Source organism: Monodelphis domestica, chromosome 1 (genome assembly GCF_027887165.1).
Source record: "Monodelphis domestica isolate mMonDom1 chromosome 1, mMonDom1.pri, whole genome shotgun sequence".
Classification (NCBI taxonomy): domain Eukaryota; kingdom Metazoa; phylum Chordata; class Mammalia; order Didelphimorphia; family Didelphidae; genus Monodelphis; species Monodelphis domestica.
In genome coordinates this window covers 586,311,577-586,333,013 of record NC_077227.1, presented here as the reverse complement: position 1 = coordinate 586,333,013, position 21,437 = coordinate 586,311,577, and the positions used below count along the sequence as shown (strand labels likewise).

At 44.6% G+C, this 21,437-nt stretch overlaps 1 protein-coding gene across 11 annotated transcripts in view; it reads left to right on the top strand.

The window, feature by feature from the left end:
- ANK1 (ankyrin 1) overlaps window positions 1-21,437 on the top strand; it is a 349,200-nt gene that overhangs the window by 282,058 nt on the left and 45,705 nt on the right. For 9 of the 11 annotated variants that reach the window (XM_056813585.1, XM_056813579.1, XM_056813576.1 and 6 more), the window contains 12 exons: window positions 2,235-2,327; window positions 3,796-3,868; window positions 5,246-5,269; window positions 6,234-6,330; window positions 8,645-8,723; window positions 9,944-10,041; window positions 10,207-10,431; window positions 11,183-11,337; window positions 13,253-13,464; window positions 16,985-17,189; window positions 17,671-17,767; window positions 18,497-18,725. In XM_056813585.1, coding sequence (XP_056669563.1) covers window positions 2,235-2,327; window positions 3,796-3,868; window positions 5,246-5,269; window positions 6,234-6,330; window positions 8,645-8,723; window positions 9,944-10,041; window positions 10,207-10,431; window positions 11,183-11,337; window positions 13,253-13,464; window positions 16,985-17,189; window positions 17,671-17,767; window positions 18,497-18,725 — 1,587 coding nt within the window. The remainder of the gene's footprint in view (window positions 1-2,234; window positions 2,328-3,795; window positions 3,869-5,245; window positions 5,270-6,233; window positions 6,331-8,644; window positions 8,724-9,943; window positions 10,042-10,206; window positions 10,432-11,182; window positions 11,338-13,252; window positions 13,465-16,984; window positions 17,190-17,670; window positions 17,768-18,496; window positions 18,726-21,437) is intronic. The other 2 variants (XM_056813578.1, XM_056813582.1) reach the window with 1 other exon arrangement.

The following is a 21,437-nucleotide window of genomic DNA, read 5'->3' as shown; positions in this document are numbered from 1 at the left end:
TGGATTGTAGCTATTTTAGATCTCCTAAAGGACCCAGAACAGGGGTCTTATTTAACACCAGTGCTAAAATGAGGCAGTAATCACCACCAGGTTCTGGAGCTGTCTCTATGGAAGGTTTAAGAGATGAGACTCAAACTGTCAGATAACGGTACCAGGATACCCCCTGGACAGCGATTTATTTTTTAAATAACTTCCTCCTGCCCATGTGTTTTCTTGCTTGGGGACCCCAGAGCTCATCTAGTCCAGTCCTCTTGTGTTGTAACAGCTGTTGTTCCAATTTGTGATTGGAACAAAGTGAAATATGTTGTCCATTTAACAGTTAACAAAAGGACGCTTATTTAGCCATAGCATGGAAGGATATTCATTGAGGATTCAGTATTGGATCAAGTAGATGCTGTTTCTCTGGCTCCATGTTAGCTCTCAGGGCACCAGTCACTGCATGTGTCAAGCCTGAGCAAGGAGCCCCTTTTCTTAAACTGGAGTTTGCATTTAGGCCATTGGGAAGCTATATGAATGGTTCAAGCCTTGCTCCCTTGAACCAATAAGTTCCCAAGGATGGTACCAAAGATTTTTTTTTTAAACCTTTACCTTCCATCTTAGAATCAATACTTTGTATTGGTTCCAAGGCAGAAAAGCAGTAAAGGCTGGGCAATGGGCTTGAGTGATTTGTTCAGGGTCACCCAGTGTCTGAGGCCAGATTTGAACCTAGGACTTCCCATCTCTAGACCTGGCTTTCTACCCAGTAAGCCACCTAGCTGCCCCCAGGACCAATATCTTTTCAGGAAAACTAGGCTAGCACATGTGTGGTAGACATTTATTCCCAAAGTATCTATCTAATAGTCTTTGATGTCATGGGATAGAGAATTCACTGTCTTTCAAAGCAGCCCATTCCATTGTTGAATAGCATTTACTTGTTAGAAAGATTTTCCTTATGATGTGCCAAATTCTGCCTCCCTTCATCATCTCCTCTAATAGATTGTGAGGGCAGGGACTATCTTTTGCCTCTCACTGTTTCCACAATGTTCAGCACATCCTTGGGTCATTTGCTGTTGTCATTTCCGTCACATCCAGTTCTTCATTATCCCATTTAGGATTTTCTTGACAAAGATGTTTTAGGGGTTGGTCATTTCCTTTTTCAGCTCATTTTACAGATGATGAAACTGAGGCAAAAAGGATTAAGCAACTTGCCCAGTATCTGAGGCCAGATTTGAACTCAGGAAGATGAGTCCTTCTGATTTCAAACTCAGGGTTCTATCCACTGCACTACCTGGCTTAGCACCCTGGAGCCTAGTAGGAGCTTAATAAATATTAACTGACTCTTCTATTCATAGTTCTTCCTTCTCAAAAGCCCACTAAAGCTAATCTCTCTTCACATAACAACTCATCAGATAATTCAAATTAATCTCACATCACTCTAAGCCTTCTTCTCTACACTCAACAACTCGTGTTCCTTCAACTGATTTTTATATGGTCATCGTTCTAGTCATCAATGTCTGGATGGGCTCCTGCTTGTCAATGTCCTACTTAAAAATGTGATGCTTAGAATGGAACACTCAAAGAATCCTTTGGCACTTTCCCATAAAAGTAAAGGCAGGATATGCCCCTTCCCTGTTTCCGATTATTTGCAGGTTTTATTCCAGTGGGTGTTTCCTCATGCTTTGATACCTGGTTATGGAGGTACAATAGACAGAACCTTGGATCTTTGTGACTTTAAAATCATGTACAGTAATTTCTTACCTTTTTTTCAATCAAAAAGCCTAATCAGGGTGTCGAGGTAGCTCAGGTTCAAATCTAACCTCAGACACTTCTTAGCTGTGATACCTTGGGCAAGTCATTTAAGGTCCATTGCCTAACCCTTACTGCTCTTCTCCCTTGGGACTTATTGATTTCAAGACAGAAGGGGAGGGCTTAAAAAAGCAGTCACTCCCTAATCTTTCTTTTAACAGGATGTTCTTTTGCAACTCTTGCCTTTTGCAGCCCTACCCTCTATAGACTTAGTCAGGACTTTTCCTCCTTCTCACACATACTTTTTCCAGTATAAGTTCCATATAACTTACACTGACATACTCACAGGTGTGCACTGATGACGTGCTTTTGTGGCAGTTGAACTCTATGTGAAGTGCTCTGGGAAGCGGGCACATAACAGGATGGATCCCAATGGAAATGGAGCAGGTTTCTCCCAGTCCGGTCTCGGCTTCCCCATTCAATTTCATCTTCTTTTCTTCCTTGGTCAGAATGGAACCACTCCTTTGGCCATTGCCAAGCGCCTCGGCTACATTTCTGTAACGGATGTCCTGAAAATTGTCACAGATGAGACCAGTGTTGTGGTAAGTACAGTTCTCCCTGTTGGTCACCCAGAGATAGCCAATAGCAACAGGAATGTTTACACTCGGGCAAGTCCCAGAGCCTGTATTCAACATACCATCAGTTCATCAAGGGACAGGGAGGGGAGGGGTCGGCTACCATTTGGGGGAGTGGCTGGGAGACAGAAAATGAAGAGCCTAGAACTCAGAGGTGAGGCTTCCTTCTCATATAGCACCCCAGGGCAAAAGCCCAACTGCTCCTCCCTAGTTATAGCCCAGGGTTACCCCATTGTTTTGCAAGAATCTTAACCCTTAGAGGATGGCCCAGAGTGAGGGATGGGGTTCTTTTGTGAGCAGAGGTCAGGGCAATAGGCCAGGATAGTGGTAATTCTTGAGCATCTTTCTCACTTCCCCACATAGAGTCCTGCTGCCATCTAGTGTCCTTAGAAAGCCACAAAGTGACTGGTTTTTAGGGTATTCAAATTATGATGTGAAACGAAAAGAGAAAGAGAATTGGGAGCCAGGGTTTGGTATTTTATTATTCTGGGAATAATCATATCTTTCCTGAGGTTAGTTTCCCTGTCTGAAATAGCTGGTTCCAACTTTTTTTTTAATCTTTACTTTCTGTCTTAGTAATAACTCTAAGACAGAAGGACAAGGGCTAGGCAAACAGTTAAGTGACTTGCTCAGGGCCACGTAGCTAGGAAGTGTCTGAGATCAAATTTGAACCCAGGTCCTCCTAGCCTGGCACTCTATCCATTGGGCTACATAGTTGCCCCTAGCTCCAGCTTTGATAACGGGGGGGGGGGGGGGGTAATCTCTTCCCTTCCTTCTCCTTCCTTCAACCTGGTCCTAAGGCATTGTGTGGAAACATAGTAGGACAAAAAAAGCATTGAATTTGGATTCAAAGAATATGGGCTCCAGGTCTAGAGTCCTGTGTTCAAATGTGACCTCAGGCAGTTCCTAGCTGTGTGACCCTGGGTAAGTCTCTTAACCCACATTGCCTAGCCCTTAACACTCTTCTATCTTGGAACCAATATAGAATATGTAAAAAAATAAAAACCTTACCTTCCATTTTAGAATCAATACTGTGATTTGCTTCCAAAGAAGATGAACAGTAAGGGCTAGATAATGTGGATTAAGTGACTTGCCCAGGGTCAGACATCTAAGAACCAAGGTCAGATTTGAACCCAGGACCTCCCATCTCTGAGCCACTCAGCTGCCCCCACAACATGCAATATTCATTCAAAGGGTTAAAAAGAAAAAAAGGAATGTAGGTTTAAGTCTTAATACTTACTAGTGTGACTTTGGACAAGTCAACTCAAGTTCTCTGAGCCTCAGTTGCCACAGATGTAAAATGGGATAAAGAAATTCACGCCACTTAGTTTCACAAGGAAATACCACAGACAAAGCCCTTTGTTAGGTTTCTGTTGGCGGCAGCAGCCGGGTTTCTAAGGGGTCCTAACGTCAAGTCGGTGTTTCTCTCTTTCAGCTAGTCAGCGACAAACACCGAATGAGCTTCCCAGAGACAGTGGATGAGATTCTAGACGTCTCTGAAGATGAAGGTAAGGGCTGGAGTTGCTAAATTCTGGATAAGGAAGAGGGACAGAACACTGAGATCTTGCTGAGACTTACCATGCCCTTCTTCTAGGCTATTCCAACACTCCCACTTTGGGGAATCTGAATGGAGACTCAAAAGCTCTTTTTTTCCCACTTTTACTACTGTTCCTATTAAAATCTACCACTAGCAGCACCCCCAAGCATATACACAAACATGCACATGCACACACTTAATTTACAGTCACAGTGGCCATAGAATATTAGAATTGGAATGAATCTTAAAAAGAGAGGAGTATGTGGAGCTGGTCGGTATCATCAGCTCCTGAGAGCAGGTGGTTAAATTTTCAGGGTGAGCATTTCCACTTCAGAAATCAGCAGATGCTACAAATCAGGACTTGAGATATTGTTCTGCTGATTTCTAGACTTAAAAAAGTGACAGGGGAAAGTATTAAAAATGCAGATTAAATTTTAAAAGTATATTGTATGTCTTTTTTTTTTTCAGAGAACCGGTTGATAAACATTTATTAGAGTAGCACAGCTTTGTAGCTTCCTGATACAACATCCTGTTCAACAGATGAATCTTGCCTTTTTACTCACAATGGATAGTGCTGGAATTATAGTCATGAAAACCTGAGTTCAAATCTCTCCTCTGATACTTATAGGCTGTGTGACTGGAGACCAGTCACATAAGGTCCCTGAGCCCCAGGCAACTGTCTAAGATTTAGTGGTTAAATTATAGACAGCCTATATAGCTGAATAGATTTCTTAAACCATGACAAAATTAAACGTTTTTGACATGCTAATGTAATAGTACCTCTAGTGCTGCCCCCTGATTTTTTTTTAAAGTGTTTGAACTCAAGATTTTCTTTAGGGGGCAGCTTGGTAGCTCAGTGGATTGAGAACCAGGCCAAGAGACAGGAGGTCCTAGGTTCAAATGTGGCCTCAGATACTTCCTAGCTGTGTGACCCTGGGCAAGTCACTTGACCTCCATTGCCTAGCCCTTACCGCTCTTCTGCCTTGGAACCAATGTACAGTGTTGATTCTAAGATGGAAGGTGAGTGTTTAAAAAAAAAAAAGGATTTTCTTTAATAAGCCATCTTATGGCCATTCGATGTATCAATGAAATTCCAAATATTTTCTTTATCATAAAATACCCAAGAACCACTCACCATAGTGACCTTTTTCCTGATGAGTTTGGAGATGGCTCTCACCTTCTCCCAGGCCTCATTCCCACTCCCCTCCGTGAAGCTGGCCAACTGAGTGAGTTAGTGCCTTTCTTTAGGCTTTGAGGGTGACACAAATGAGCTATATAACCTGCCTCTTGCTATAACACTGACTTGAATCCTGTATCTCCTTAAACTTGGCTCTTTTTTGCTTTCCAGGAACTGCTCATGTAACTATAATGGGTATGAAACGCTTTCTGTTCCCTGTGGTCCGTTGTCACCAGAGTCCATTTCACCCTAAGCAACCCCAGCTCACTAACCCATCCCTCACCACCACCGCTTTCCAGCTTCCTGGGTTGGCTAACAGACCAGGAGCAAGAGACTTGATTAAATTAGGAACTGTATAATCATGAGAACCATCCCTTTTGGCAGGAAGTCCCTGCCCACCCATCTCTGTGTTTGTGCCCATGTTGCTGTGTTTGTGGTATTATGTGCATGAGCTGTTCTTCCATTCTCTCAGCTCCAGATTCACAAAACCAGAAAACCTACTTTGTGGTGCCAGGAGAAGGCATCCACAGGGTCGAGGTCACGGCCTCCTAAGCAAATACTGGCGGGTGGGGGGGTGAGGAGAACTGTGACTAGACAGAATAGATGTGCAGACAGCCAATTCCATCTTTATTTGAAACTTCTTTGTAATGGGTCCAAGTCAGTTGTAAATAATGGCATTGTGGGTCTAATAGAAACCACATTAGTGGGCTTTAAAATGAAGGATTTCAATTCTATTATAGCAATTATTCAATTTATCCCTCATTAATGCATGCTTTGGGAAGAATGAACTCAGAAAGTGCTGCTATCTCAAATGCTCTCCCCCAAAAGAGCTGCTACAAAGCAGACCAAGTACATCAGACATGAATTCCTTTCCGCCTTTTCTTGGCCAGCCTTATTGATACATTGCAATTTGTAAGTCCCTTCATAGGGTATTAGTGAGGCCAAGGCTTGGGGAAATGGACTAGTTGAATCAGTTTCTAATTTCTCCTAAAAGTTCTGGCATTTTGAGCACTGATCCACCTTCTACCTCTCTCTATGGTGGACGTGTTGGGAGGAAGATCAGAGGAAAGCAAAGGCAAAACAGCCAAGCATCCAGACAAACCCAAAAAAGTCTTCTTGCCTCTGCCCTGTCCTGAACTTAAACTTCTGTCCATTTCAGGGGAGGAACTCATGGGCTCCAAACCCGAGAGGCCGGATTCCAGGGATGCAGATGAAGAGAAGGAGCTCTTGGACTTTGTACCCAAGCTAGATCAAGTGTAAGATTCATCTACCCAGAGGAAGAATTCATTTGAGTGAAGAAATAGAGGGATGGATGAATGGATGGGTGGATGGATGGATGGATGGATGGATGGATGGATGGATGGATGGATGGAAACAATTTTACTAAATGCTTACTATGTGCTGAGCACTAAAGATCCAGTTACAAAAGAGGAATAATCCTTGCCCTAAAAGAACTTAAAGTTCCAGTAGAGAGAGATGCTACATATAGAATAATGGTGGGCTGGGAAAGATTTTTAATTTGGGAAATCAGAGAGATGGTAAGTCAAGCCTCAGGGACTCCAACTCTGATTCTAACCTCCTATTCTAACTCTAAGCCTAACTTCTAACTCGAAATCCGGATGCTACAAAAAGGAAGGAAAAGTTCTTACTAGGGCTTTTATCATACATGGGTTAGAGATTACTGCAGGGCTGCTTAATCCATGAGTTTGCCCCATTATGCCACTGGTATTCTAGTCCAGGGTTTTTATTTGGCAGTATGGCAAAGATAAGGAGGGGAGGAAGAGAGGAAACATTTATGAAGCACCTACTATGTACCAGTTTCTGTGTGAAGCTCTTCATAAATATATATATGTATATACACACATATATGTCTCATAAGATCCTCACAATAACTGGGGCAGTGGGTGGCTTCTATTATTATCCCCATTTTACAGTTACAGAAAGGAACCAAAGCAAACAGAGATGAGGTGAATTGTCCAAAGTATGTGAGGGCAGATTTAAACTCGTCTTCCTAACTCCAGGTCCAGTACTGTATCCACTGAGTCACTTCGCTGCCTCTGGGAAACAGTGAATCCATAGCAGGAAATGGATTGTTCTTTATCGGTTCTATTGCTGTGACTCTAAGATCCCACAATCCCTCCTTCCCAACTTCCAGAGCCCCACCACAAGCGCATGCCTATATATACTCCTTTCTTTTTGTTAGGAAAAAAAAATCATTGGTAGAGTTCTGCATTTGAGATGTGGTCTATAAATGGTCCTTCCTTTCACTGATCACATGTTGCTGATCTGTTACATTTAATGACAAGCCCAGGTGATGCGTCTGTTTGGGTCCCATTTCTTCTCAGGTGTGCACTGAACCAGGCCAGATGCATGCGTATATGTGAATATTTGTACTTGAACCTTACTTCACTTAAAAATAATAACCAAAGGACAGCTAGGTGGCTCAGAGGATAGAAAGCCAGACCTGGATATGGGAGGTCCTGGATTCAAATCTAAACTCAGACATTTCCTGGGCAAGTCACTTAGCCCCATTGCCTAGCCCTTATCACTCTTCTGCCCTAAAACTGATACTCAGTATCGATTCCAAGACAGAAGGTAAAGGTTTAAAAATAATAACAACAACCAAACCTTTAGAGTGTGCATGTGTGTGTACGTGCGTGTGCTTTCTGGTGAGAATAAACATGCCAGAAATTCTCAAACTGAGCAAGCCAAAGGCAGGTAAAATTTCAAATAGCATTGATTGGGCACTTATTATGTAACCAACACTGGGGATCCCCTCCAATGACAAGGGATGCCAGAGAAGGATAAGACATGCTTCTGTCTTTCAGGAGATGCCAGTCTAGCTGGACGGACCAGGCGCACATGAAACAGATGCATCCAAGATTTAGATTCTAGTGCCAGAGTTAATAGTGTATCCAATACGACATATGTCTTCAGAGAAAGGAGAAAACAATGTGGGCTGAATGAAGTCTTTGGGGAAGGAAGATTTCATGAAAGATTCATAGATTTGCAGACTCTTAGAGTTGCAAAGAACTTTAAATATCCTCCAGTGCAACTACCCCATTTTACAGATGGAGAAACAGAAAGCCAGTCACAAGAAGTGACTTGTCTAAAGCCACTTGGAAATAAGAATTCAGGGTTCTGACTCCTCATCCACTGAGTTTCTCCTACCATATCCTATTTCCTTCCCTTGAGGAAACGGTTCAGATCGTTGTTTTTAGTCACATCTGACTCCGTGACCCCATTTGGGGTTTTCTTGGCAGATGCTAGAGTGGTTTACCATTGCCTTCTCTATGAGGATGAGCAGCGGTCTTAAAAGCAGGGTTCAATTAGTTGGGCTGAGAGGAGAATGAGCAAGGGCAAAAAGAAGGGACGAGTTTAATGCATTAGGAGGGCACGTAGACCAACTAAAGTGGAGGATACATAATGGGGAGTGAGAAGTAGGGTTGGAGGGAAATGGGGGTCATGTTACTTAGGTCATTCCAGAAAAGATGAGTTACTGGCTCATCTATAACCAGTGGTTATTGGTGACTCAACTCCCTCTGATTTTTCCATGTAATTTGGATATAGGGTGGAATCTCCAGCCATTCCCAGAATTCCCTGCGTCACACCTGAGACAGTGGTGATCAGGGCAGAAGAGCCAGAACAGGTAAAAATGCATCATTTAACTTGCACTCACTCCTATACCTTACGTCATGGGATTTGGAGCCAGATGTGATTTTGGTCCAAGCCGCTCCTCTTATAGATAATGTATGTTCAAGGACTCGGGCTTCTGAGGCGGAGAGTTTGAGGGAAGACCCGGGAAGGGTATGTATATTCTTTGCAAGTATTCAGGCAGCAAAACCACAGCACATTATAGGAGTTCAATTCCAGCCGTTACAGTGTTGTCCCTGCCTGAACCATAAGGCCTAGGTTCAAGGTCTAGCCCTGTTGTCACTCACTTCTTGGTCTTTTTATCTGTAAAATGGGTTTACTGCTGCTTGGTCCACCTGTCTGATGAAGGTTATTGAGAAAATAAAATGGGATTAAACCTGTAAAAGCACCTAAAATACAGGATACCAAAGCAAGAATGAACCTGGTATATCCAGTGGAGAGTGAAACTGTCCCAATTAGATCAAGAAAGTTACAAAGCATGGCCCAGTTGATATAGAGCATGACATTTCAGGCTAGAGGCAGCTAGGTCGCACAGTGGATAGAGCACCAAGTCTAAAGTCAGGAGGTCCTGGGTTCAAATCTGGTCCCAGATGTTTCCTAGCTGTATGACTCTGGGCAAGTCAATTAACCCAAATGCCTAGTTCTTGTTGCTCTCCCGTCTATACTAAGAAGGTAGGAGACAGCTAGGTGGCTCAGTGGACTGAGAATCGAGACTAGAAATGGGAGGTTCCTGGGTTCAAATCTGGCCTCAGGTACTTCCTGGCTGTGTGACTCTGGGCCAATTGCTTAAATCCATTTGCCTAGCTTCTACCACTCTTCTGCCTTGAAATCAGTATTGATTTTAAGAGGGAAGGTAAAAGTATTGTTTTACAAAGACAGAAGATCAGAGTTTTAAAGAAAAAAAAGTCAGGCTAAGGAATTTAGTATAGGAGAAGAGAGTATTAGGATCTGGGCTGGATTCTTGGTTCTGCTACAAGCCACCTGTGTGACCTTTAGCAAGGGGCTTAACCTCTCTGGGTTAAGTGTCCAGTGAGAAGGTTGGACTAGGTGGCCTCTGAGGCGCTGTCCAGTTCTCTGCTATGGTAGGAGGAAAACCAAGAACACGGTGGCTCCAGAATGGGCGTGATGTCCTTGCCATGTTGTCTGGTATGGGGATCTAGTAAGTGAAGGGGAGCCAGAGCCACTTTTGAATATGTCTGTTTATCTCCTCTTCAGGCATCCAAAGAATTTGATGAAGATTCCTTAATTCCCAGCAGCCCCGCAACAGAGACCTCAGATAATATTAGTCCCGTGGCCAGCCCAGTACACACAGGGTGAGTGTGTCAGGTCCAAGGAAACCAGAGCTGGACACACGCCTTCCCGGGCCTCTGTCTCTTCATCCATAGGGGGTGGGGTGGGCTTTTTTTTTCTTGGGGGGTTGGAGGCAAGGATAGAAAAGAGTGACCATAAATAGCCCATTTTGGCATCTGAACTTCTAGGTTCCTAGTGAGCTTCATGGTTGATGCTCGTGGGGGTTCCATGAGAGGAAGTCGGCACAATGGCCTTCGGGTCATCATCCCACCCCGAGCATGTGCAGCTCCCACTCGGATCACTTGCCGCCTGGTCAAGCCCCAAAAGCTAACCACACCGCCGCCCTTGGCTGAGGAAGAGGGTCTGGCCAGCAGGATCATTGCCCTGGGGCCAACAGGAGCCCAGTTCTTGAGGTGAGAGTGAGGGGAAAAGAGGCAGCTCGGCAGCTCGGTGGAATGAAAGCCAGGCCCAGAGAGGGGAGGTCCTGGGTTCAAATCTGACCTTAGACCCTTCTTATATGTGTGACCCTGGGCAAGTCGCTTAACCCCCCCATTGCCTAGCCCTGACCGCTCTTCTGCCTTGGAATCAATACTTAGTAAGGATTTTTTTTAAGCATTGGGAGAAGATGAGAAACAGAATGGAATTCTGAGAATTACCCTTCTCTGTGCAGTTCGCCTCCAACCCGTTCATCTCATTACTGCAGCATTGGGAATGTGACCATTGGTAACCAATATAGCCCAAAAGCCTTGATAAGAAGCCCAGGAGATGTTCTACTGTGCTTCCACGGAGGGGAGGGACAGTGTTGAACTTACCTACGTGGTTTTATTCCCATATAATCTTTTTCCTTGTCTGCTCGGGCTCCATAAGCCTGGTGGCTTTCTCTGTGCGTAGACACTGATGCTTCTGGTACCAAATGAAATCCAGCAAAAAGGTTTGCTTGGGACGCCGTCCAAGGAGGATGAGTTACTAACCCACTAAAAGAGGCTCATTCTAAACTGGTCCCCCTCATAAGGCAATCCCAGATAACGGGCTCCAAGGATTCGATTTATCTGCGGTGGGGAGGGGAGGTGGACTCTTCTTTCCAGCCAAGCACCAACTTCTCTCCTGGGAGCCCCTGACCTCGGGCCTGTTCCTCATTCCGCCCTGTCTTGTTCTTGCTCCTAGCCCTGTGATTGTGGAAATCCCCCACTTCGCCTCCCACGGTCGAGGAGACCGAGAACTGGTAGTGCTGAGGAGTGAGAATGGCTCTATGTGGAAGGAGCACCGGAGCCGTTACGGAGAGAGCTACCTCGATCAAGCCCTCAATGGGATGGATGAAGGTGACTGGGGTCCAGCATGGTGTACACAGTCAGTGGGGAGAACTGAAACTGGACCAGGAATGGATGGCGCTTCCTCCAGTGAAGACATCCCAAGAGTCCTCTAGATAATGTCACTTTCTGGCTGGAATTCTAGTACCCAAGTCAGCCTGGTGTGATGGAAAAGGCAGTGATCTCAGAAACAGAAACTTACTAATATATAAACCTGGACAAGCTGCCTAACTTCTCCCAACCTCAATCTCCTTCCTGATCTGTAAAATGGGAACGGTAAAACTCTAGCTAACTCACAGGATTGTTGTGAAGAAAACACTTTACAAGTCTTAAAATCATGAATATACGTACATGTATATTTGTATCTATACATATAATAACGTTACTATCACTATATTATTATATTACTAATATTATATTATATTAACTAATGTGGTATAATAATATTGCATTGTTAGTATAACAATAATATGCTAGTATTTATATAGAGCCTTAAGATTTACAAAGAACTTAAATATTATCTTATTTGGTCCCCACTACAACCCTGGGTGGTAGAAACAATTATTATCATCTTCATTTTACATATGAGGAAACTGAGGCAGAAAGCATTCAAGTGACTTACTCAGGGTCACACCAGCTTATAGGTGTCGATCCCAACTTGAACTCAAATCTTCTTGACTCCAGATCCAGTCTCCTATCTTCTGTGCTACCTAAATATATGTTATTATTATTATATGAACTTGCAGAGTTTACATGATAGCTCACACTTATGGGTATATATATACCTTATATATATATATATATATATATATGTAATATTTTTTCAGTTTGATGCCAAAGATGTTTTCAGTTGACAACAAAGAAATATAGCACTGTCTTCATCTGTGCTGGTTTCTGTTCTCATTATTTATATAAATAAATTACATGTAAATATGTAAATTGTATGCATTTCTACAAAGCAATACAATAGAAAGACCAAAAAATAATGATGTATTGACTGGTTCTAATGCACCTGTGAGACCCAGGAACTAGAGGGAGGGTCCTGAGGGGTTCCTATCATTTTCTCTCATGGTACTTTAATATAATGAACTTAATCAGTTAGCTCAATGTTACCTTCTAAGGTGGGTATTAAGCAAAACAGAGAAAGAGGAGAAGAAACAAAAAAAGCCCTGAGCCTGGGGTTGGAGGAAGGCAAAAGGAATGTGGCTTTAATGGAGGTAACAACCAAGAATAGGAGGCCCAGGTGCTTGTTGCCCCCTCAATTCTCAACCTTACCTTCTGCCTTCTACCCCCATCCTTTCTGTGCTTTTGGGTACAAGAGCTCTTAGGGCTGTCAAAATTTCAGATGTATAATAGAATAAAAATAGTACTAAGCCCTGAAGTCCTGGGTTGAACCCCTTCATCTATTATTTCCTAACTTTATTACCTTGGATGTGTCACTTCAACTCTGTGAGCCTCTCTTTTCTCATCTACAAAGCAGTGGAGTTGGGAGGAACACGGTGGCACCAGGGATGGAGCATTGGGTCTGGAGTCAGGATGACCTGGCTCAAATCTGGCCTAGACACTTCCTAGCTTATGTGACCCTGGGCAAGTCACTTAACCTCATTTTCCTAGCCCTTACCCTTCTCTCTTAGAGTTATTACTATGATAGAAAGTAAGAGTTTAAAAGAAAAAAGAAATGATAGAGTTGAACTAGGTTCTCTCCAAGGTCCCAGCTCTCCATTTAAGCTGCCATTGTTGCCTTCTACAGCATCACTCCTGACTCTTCTGTCCAGGCTACCCAGAGTGTCAGGACAGCCTGGATGATACGGTGTGCAGCCCATGTGGGGGAGAGGGCCAGGGTATAATACAACCCCACCCCTCCCAAAGCAGGGTGTTGGGTCACCATCTGGCCCGACCATGACGGAGTTTTGTATGGTGTCTGCAGAACTGGAGAGCTTGGAGGAGCTGGAGAAGAAGCGGGTTTGCAGGATCGTCACCACAGACTTCCCCCTGTATTTTGTGGTCATGTCTCGCCTCTGCCAAGACTTTGATATGATTGAGCCCGAAGGGGGGTCCCTGAAGAGCAAGCTGGTCCCCATGGTGCAAGCAACCTTTCCTGAAACTGCTGTTACCAAGAAAGTCAAACTGGCTCTACAGGTAAAGTGTTTTTTTTTTAATTAAAAAATGATTGTTTAGGTTTTGTTATGGCATTTAGTCGTGTATGATTCAATGTGGTCCCATTTAGGATTTTCTTGGTAAAGATACTAGAGCGGTTTGCCATTTCCTTCTCCAATTCATTTTCTAGATGAGGAAATTGAGGCAAATAGAGCTAAGGGACTTGGCCAAGCCACACAGCTCATAAGCATCTGAGGCTAGAGTTGAACTCAAGTCTTCCTGATTTTAGGACTGATGCTCTATCCATTTATGCCACTTAGCTGCCCCCTCTTCTTGACAGAAAACCAGTTATTAATAATGGGTAAAATGGCTGGAATGGGGAATCCAGAGACCTGAACTTAAGTCTTATCTCTCTTAATTAAGGCCCATATGACTTTGGGGAAATTGCTGAGAAAAATTTTCTGAGCCTCTCCCTACTTGTAAAATAAGTCCTTTAATATTTCCAAAAATGGGGGGGCAGCTGGGTGGCTCAGTGGATGGAGAGCCAGACCTAGACACAGGAGGTCTTGGGTTCAAATGTGGCCTCAGACACTTCCTAGCTGTGTGACCCTGGACAAGTCATTTAACCCCCATTGCCTAACCCTTTCCACTCTCCTACCTTAGACAGAAGGTAAGGGTTTTTAAAAATATTTATTTCCAAAGACCCTTCCATCTCTGACTCCTCCGATCTGATGATGCTAAAGGGTCCCAGCATATAGATTATAAGTGAGTACCTTTAGGCATGTATAAGAAAGCAAAGTCAGTCTATTGATGATGTCCTTTTCAGTATGTTTTCTATGAATCCCAGGAAGTTCCTTCCCTCCCTGTCTGACTTATGTTGTTGTTTCAGTCATTTTTCAGTTGTGTCCAGCTCTTCATGACACTATTTTAGGTTTTCTTGGCAAAAATACTGAAGTGGTTTGTCATTTCTTTCTCCATTTCATTTCATAGATCAGGAAAATGAGGCAAGCAGGGTTAAGTGACTTGCCCAGGGTCACACAGCTAGTAAATATCTGAGGCAGATTTGAATTCAGAAAGATGAGTTTTCCTGACTCTAAGCCCTGTACTCTATCCATTGTGCCACCTAGCCAGCAGTAAGACTTATACTAAATAGGATATCCTTGAGAGAGAGACCATATTAATCTCTGACAGTCCTCTATACTTCAGTATTGATGTTTGTGTTAATTTCCTAAGAATTGCCTTGTTCTCCATAAAAAGCAAACAATACTTTTTGTACTACTGACCTCAAAGAGTTCTTAGGTGAGAAGCACTTTGTGAGGAAATAGAAATATGAAGAAATGTAAGTTATTATTATGTTGTTGTTTCATCCTGGCTAGTGGGTAAGCACAAAGGCTGCTAAAATGGAAATTTATGGCGGACAGCTAGGTGCCTTAGAGATGGGAGGTCCTGGGTTCAAATTTGATCCCAGATACTTCCTAGCTGTATAACCCTGACAACCTCCATTGTCTAGTTCTTATCATTCTCCTGCCTTAGTATTAATTCTAAGAGGGAAGGAAGGGAGGGACAGAAGGAAGTCATGGCCCATTGGCATCTAAGTAACACACTAGGATAGAGACCCAGACCCAGAGACAGGAGGACTTGGGTTCAAATATGACCTCAGACATTCCTAGCTGTGTGACCCTGGGCAACCCCTACAGTCTAGCCCTTATTGCTCTTTTGCCTTAGTATTGATTTTAAAATGGAAGGAAGAGAGGGGAAAGGGGGAAGGGAAAGGGAGGGGAAGGGAAAGGAAGAGGGGGGAAGGGGGAAGGAAAAGGGAGAGGAAGGGAAGGGAAGAGAGGGAAAGAGGGAAGGGGGAAGGGAAAAGGAGGGGAAGGGAAAGGAAGAAAGGGGAAGAGGGAAAGGAGAAGGGAAGAATGAAAAGGGAGGGGAAGGGAAGAGAGGGGAAGAGGGAAGGGAAAGAGAGGGGGGGAAGGGAAGGGAAGGGAAAAGAGGAGAAGGGGGAAGGGAAAGGGAGAGGAAGGGAAGGGAAGAGAGGGAAAGAGGGAAGGGGGAAGGGAAAAGGAGGGGAAGGGAAGAGAGGGGAAGAGGGAAGGGAAAGAGAGAGAGGAGGGAAGGGAAGGGAAGGGAAAAGAGGAGAAGGGGGAAGGGAAAGGGAGGAGAAGGGAAAGGAAGAAAAAGGAAGAAGGAAGGGAAAGGGAGGGGAAGGGAAGAGAGGGGAAGAGGGAAGGGAAAGGAAGTGAAGGAGGGGGTGGGAGGGAGGGAGAGAGGAAAAGCATGGCCCATTGGCATCTAAGTAACACATTGTCTAGAGACCCAAGCCAAGAGACAGAACTTGAATTAAAATTTTACTTCAGACACTTCCTGGCTGTGTGACCCTGAGCAACTCCCATTATCTAGCCCTGACTACTCTTCTTCCTTAGTATTGATTCTAAGATGTCAGAGGAAGGGAAGGGAAGGAAAGAGAAAGGAAGAAGTCATGGCCATTGGCATCTAGGTAACAGTGGATAGAGCTGGCCTCAGAGATGGGAGGACTTGGGTTCAGACACTTCCTAGCTGTGTGACCCTGAGCAACTCCCATTGTCTAGCCCTTACTACTCTTTTGCCTTACTATTGCTTCTAAGATGGAAGGGGAAGGAAGGAAGGAAGGAAGGAAGGAAGGAAGGAAGGAAGGAAGGAAGGAAGGAAGGAAGGAAGGAAGGAAGGAAGGAAGGAAGGAAGGAAGGAAGGAAGGAAGGAAGGAAGGAAGGAAGGGAGGGAGGGAGGGAGGGAGGGAGGGAGGGAGGGAGGGAGGGAGGGAGGGAGGGAGGGAGGGAGGGAGGAAGGAAGGAAGGAAGGAAGGAAGGAAGGAAGGAAGGAAGGAAGGAAGGAAGGAAGGAAGGAAGGAAGGAAGGGAGGGAGGGAGGGAGGGAGGGAGGGAGGGAGGGAGGGAGGGAGGGAGGGAGAGAGGGAGGGAGGGAGGGAGGAAGGAAGGAAGGAAGGAAGGAAGGAAGGAAGGAAGGAAGGAAGGAAGGAAGGAAGGAAGGAAGGAAGGAAAAAGGAAGGAAGGGAGGGAGGGAGGGAGGAAGAGAGGGAGGGAGGGAGGGAGGAAGGAAGGAAGGAAGGAAGGAAGGAAGGAAGGAAGGAAGGAAGGAAGGAAGGAAGTCATGGTTCACTGGCATCAAGGTAACACAGTAGATAGAGAAGCCAGGCCCAGAGATGGAAGGTCCTGGGTTCAAATTTGACCTCAGACATGTCTAACTATGTGACCCTGGGCAAGTCACTTAACTCCAATTGCCTAGCTCTTGCCCTTCTGTCTTAGAGCTATTACTAGACAAAAAGTAAAAGGTTTTTTTAAAAGAAGAAAAAAATTTATGGCTCTTGAGAAAGATAAGATGCTGAGAACTGAGACAGGGGAGGTAGAGCAGGAATGCTCCTTGAGTAGCGTAGTCCTATAGCCCTCATTGCTCACCCTCATAGACTGTCCCTCTCCTTCCTGCTCAGGGAGAGAGGTAGTGGGAGCAAAGGGATCACAAAGGGCCCCTTTCTCAGACGCTGAGTTTCCTCCCTTCATCTTCCCTAGGCTCAGCCTGTGCCAGACGAACTAGTCACCAAACTTTTGGGCAACCAGGCAACTTTCAGCCCAATTGTGACCGTGGAACCCCGGCGGAGGAAGTTCCACCGCCCCATAGGGCTCCGGATCCCTCTCCCTCCCTCTTGGAAAGACAATCCCCGGGACAGCGGGGAAGGGGACACCACAAGTCTCCGCCTGCTCTGCAGTGTCATTGGTGAGAGATGCCCTCCTGCCTCTGTCCCCGTTTCCTCCTGCAGTAACTTTGCCTCTGCTCTAGCAGCTCCTGCAGAAGCAGCCAGGTGGGAACACGTACGGGTGGAGACTGCGTCGTTCCCTTCCTTTCATTTTTCACCTCCCAGTGTGTTGGCTTCACTCATGGTGATTTGTTCTTGGAAGGAGGCGTGTAGGGAAGATGAGTGTAAAGGAAGGGCTATTCCCCAGTGTCTGGGACTCTTTAACCAGAAGGGGAAAGGGGGTGCTGGGTAGAGTGGACAGAGAGGGCGAGTAGGATGGGGAAGAGCCTTGCTTAGAGAGCCGAAGAAAGCTTCATGTCAACCTACCCATCTTTGTCCTTGTACGTTTGGTTCCCAGATTTCTTGTGACTTCCCAAGGGCCTGTGAAGTGGCCCTCTGTCCATGTTTACAGCTGCCAGTGGGCCCTCCCCAAGCCTCATTGTCTCCCTGCTCCCATTTCAGGAGGAATAGCACAAGCCCAATGGGAAGATATTACAGGAACTACCAAGCTGGTCTATGCCAACGAATGCGCCAACTTCACCACCAATGTATCGGCAAGGTGAGCTGGGACGGGGCGAAAGCGATGGGTCTCATCCTCTTATCATAAGTCTATTGCATCTGCTGTCATGCAAGGAGGATTGGATATGGAGTGAGAGGCCCCAGGTTCAAATATCAGCTTTGCTGCTCACTGATGTGACTCTGAACAGGTCTCTGAGACTCAGTTTCCCTCTCTGTAAAATGTGAAGTTGAACAAGATGAAATCTATAGTTCCTTCCAGTCCTAAATCTAAGATTCTAACCCCACATATACAGGCGAGGCAGCTTTATCATTCAGCCTAGATGTGGGGGGTCAGCAGCTAACGCCACCCTCTTGACCTGGACTGACCTGCCAGGTCTCGTGTTACCTGTCTTATCCTTGGGTTGCCCCTTCTCCCTAAGGCAGCAACAGAGGCAGTGGGCTTTTTCATTCATGCTTCAGGTCTGACTCTTCGTTACACATGACTCGCTAGGTTTGGAGTGGGGTTAGGGAATTGACTCTGTCTTGAAAACTATGCTTGCAGGGTGGTTAGGCGGTTCTGTGGATGGAAAACCAGGCCTAGAAATGGGAGGTCCTAGATTCAAATCTGGCCTCAGACACTTCCTAGCTGTGTGGCCCTGGGCAAGTCACCTAACCCCCCTTGTCTAGCTCGTTCTGCTCTTTTGCCTTGGAGCCTATGCTTAGTATCCATTCTAAGACAGAAGGTAAGGTTAAAAAAACAAAAACAAAAACAGCTGTGCCTGCTCCTTAGGTTTTGGTTGTCAGACTGCCCGCGGACAGCTGAGGCTGTGGACTTTGCCACTTTGCTGTACAAAGAGCTGACTGCTGTGCCGTATATGGCCAAGTTTGTGGTGTTTGCCAAGATGAACGACGCAAGAGAGGGACGGCTGCGCTGCTACTGTATGACAGATGATAAAGTAGACAAGACCTTAGAGCAACATGAAAACTTCATTGAAGTAGCCCGGAGCAGAGATATTGAGGTACCCATGCTGCCAGAGGGAACTACTGGAAAGAGGCATCCACTGGCACTTCCTTTGCCTTAAGTGCAACTATTCTGAGGGAATGTCTGCGGCTGAAATGGGGGCACCCAGAGATGGCTTTCTCCCATGTGGCTGCTGTCTCAGGCCATTGGGAAACTCCAATACCCTAAAGAGTGTGGGAGTCTCAGCGCCTGTCTCTAGCTGCCCATTGAGAAGTTTGGGCTATTGGACATGGGCAAAGGGAAATGCCAGAGTATCCTAAACAAAAGATGCCGCTTCTCAAATGATGTCTCTTTGAAAGGCAAATACACACACATTTATATTTGTGTGTGTGTGAGCTCTTTCAAAATGGCACCTACCATGGGCTGCACTAAGGTGCAAAATTTGCACAACACAAACTTGGAACCTAAAGCTGTGGTCTACATTCCCACCAACAGAGTACAGACCTATTTAAGAAGAAACGAGTGGGTAGTCTTGCCCCGTGTTAGGGAAGTGAAATGATAGAAGCAGTAGGGTATGATGAGTCAATAATAATTATAATAATAGCCAAAATTCACATGGCAGCTAGGAGGCACAGTGGATAGAACACCAGCCCTAGAGTCAGGAGGACCCGAGTTCAAATATGACCTTAGACACTTGCTAGCTGGGTGTCCCTGGGCAAGTCACGTAGTCCTATTTGCTTCAGTTTCCTCATCTTTAAATTGAACTGGAGAAGGAAAAGGCAAGCCATTCCGTTATCTTTGCCAGGAAAACCCCAAATGGGATGATGAAGAGTCAGGCATGACTAAAACACCTAACAATAACAAAAACTCACATAGCACAGTAAGGTTTATAAAGTGTTTACATATATTATTTCATTTGATCTTCATCTTCAATACTTTCATTATACCCATTTTATAGATGAGAAAAACAAGTCCAAGAGGGATAAAGTAGCTTGCTAGTAAGCATCTGATGCAAGTTCATATTTTTTCCGATTTTGCTACTTACTATCTGCCTGACATTGGGTCCATGATTTTTCTCTGGACCTCAGTTTTCTTATCTGTAAAATGAGGGGATTGGCTAGAGTGACCCTCTGGGTCCCTTCTAGCTCTAAGGTCTATGCTTTGTTTCTCTTCTGTTGTAAGAGGCCGACTGAATGATGGGAGTAAATGGTGATCCTAGATCAGGAGATTGAATCTTATTAGTCCCCCTGGTCTTATCTTTGCCATTTGAGACAAATTGCTGCAAGATGGATGCTTCAAAGTCTTAGAATCCATGCCGTGGGAACCACTGATAGGGAAGCAACTATTTAGCAGAAGGAGCCAAGGGCCTAACAGGTATAGTCCAGGAGTGGAACCTGGACTCTGCCACTTACTAGCAGGGCAATCAGGCGAATGATTGTAATAATGCCTGCTCTCCTCCTCCCACTAAAGGACTGGGAAGATAGATTAAAATTTTATGATGAAAATCCTTTGAGAGAAGTTAAAATCATTGTACAAATGCCAGGCATCATTGTGAATCCAAATGAACTCTATTACCATTCTTTCACTCCTTTTAATGAAATATAAGATGGGTCCAAGTGTCAACAAGATCTCCCAAATTCTCCAGCTGTCTTAGGCACTTAGAGATCTTTTGACCTTGGCAATGAGGTATCCTGGCCAACTGTGTCTAATAAATTCTCTGCATGCATAGATTTTCCTTTGAAAACTGTGTAAAGAACAGGCAGGATGAAAATAGACTGGTTACTTTGGGAGTAATGTCAACTCCCAAGCAAACATAGCAATTTCATTGGACAATTTCTTTGCATGGGGAACTTGAACTCTAATAAAATTCCCACCAAATATTCCCCCAGATAAAATAAGCACACAGGAGGGAGGTTTATTTTTTCAGGAGTCAGATCACTCCTGAAGTTGGAGGTATATTGAAATTCCTGGGAAGCCAATCAAAAAGGAGGGCTGCAATGACAATGTATTATGTGGTGGAGCTATCTAGTTCCCGGTTCCAGGGATCTACAATTTTTCATGACCATTATCTCACATTTTATGATTCAGATTCTCTCCCTTCTTCCCTCTCCCCCTCCCCAAGGCAGAAAATAGACTCATAGATTATACCAGTGCCATGATGCAAAACCTGTTTCCATATTCCGCATGATATGAAAGAAGACATGTATCACACATACAAGAAAAAAAATCATAAAGAAAAACAGTGAATAATAAGGTTCTTTGATTAGCATTCAGACTCCAATAGTTCTTTTTTTGAGCTGTGGGGAGCATTTTCCTTCAAGTCCCTTGGAGTTATCTTGGATCTTTGCATTACTGATAATAGTTTAGTCCTTCATAATTGATCATTGTACAGTATTTCTGTTATTATATACACTGTTCTCCTGGTTCTGCTCACTTCACTTTGCATCAGTTCATAAAAAGTCTCTCCAGGTTTTTCTTAACTATCCTGGTCTTCATTTCTTATGACAATAATATTCCATTACAGCTATAAATCACAACTTATTCAGCCATCCCTCAAGGGATGGACATTCCCTTAATTTCCAATTCTTTGCCACCACAAAAAGAGCTGCTAAAAATGCTTTTGTACAAGCAGGTCCTTCCCACCCCACCCTCCAGCAAACACTTTTTTAATGATAGAGAAGGCGCTTTCTTCTAGCAAGGCTATTCCAGAAATGGAAAACTCCCCACCTTTGGCCCTCAATTTCAGATCCTCTTTACTAGACCCCTCTGC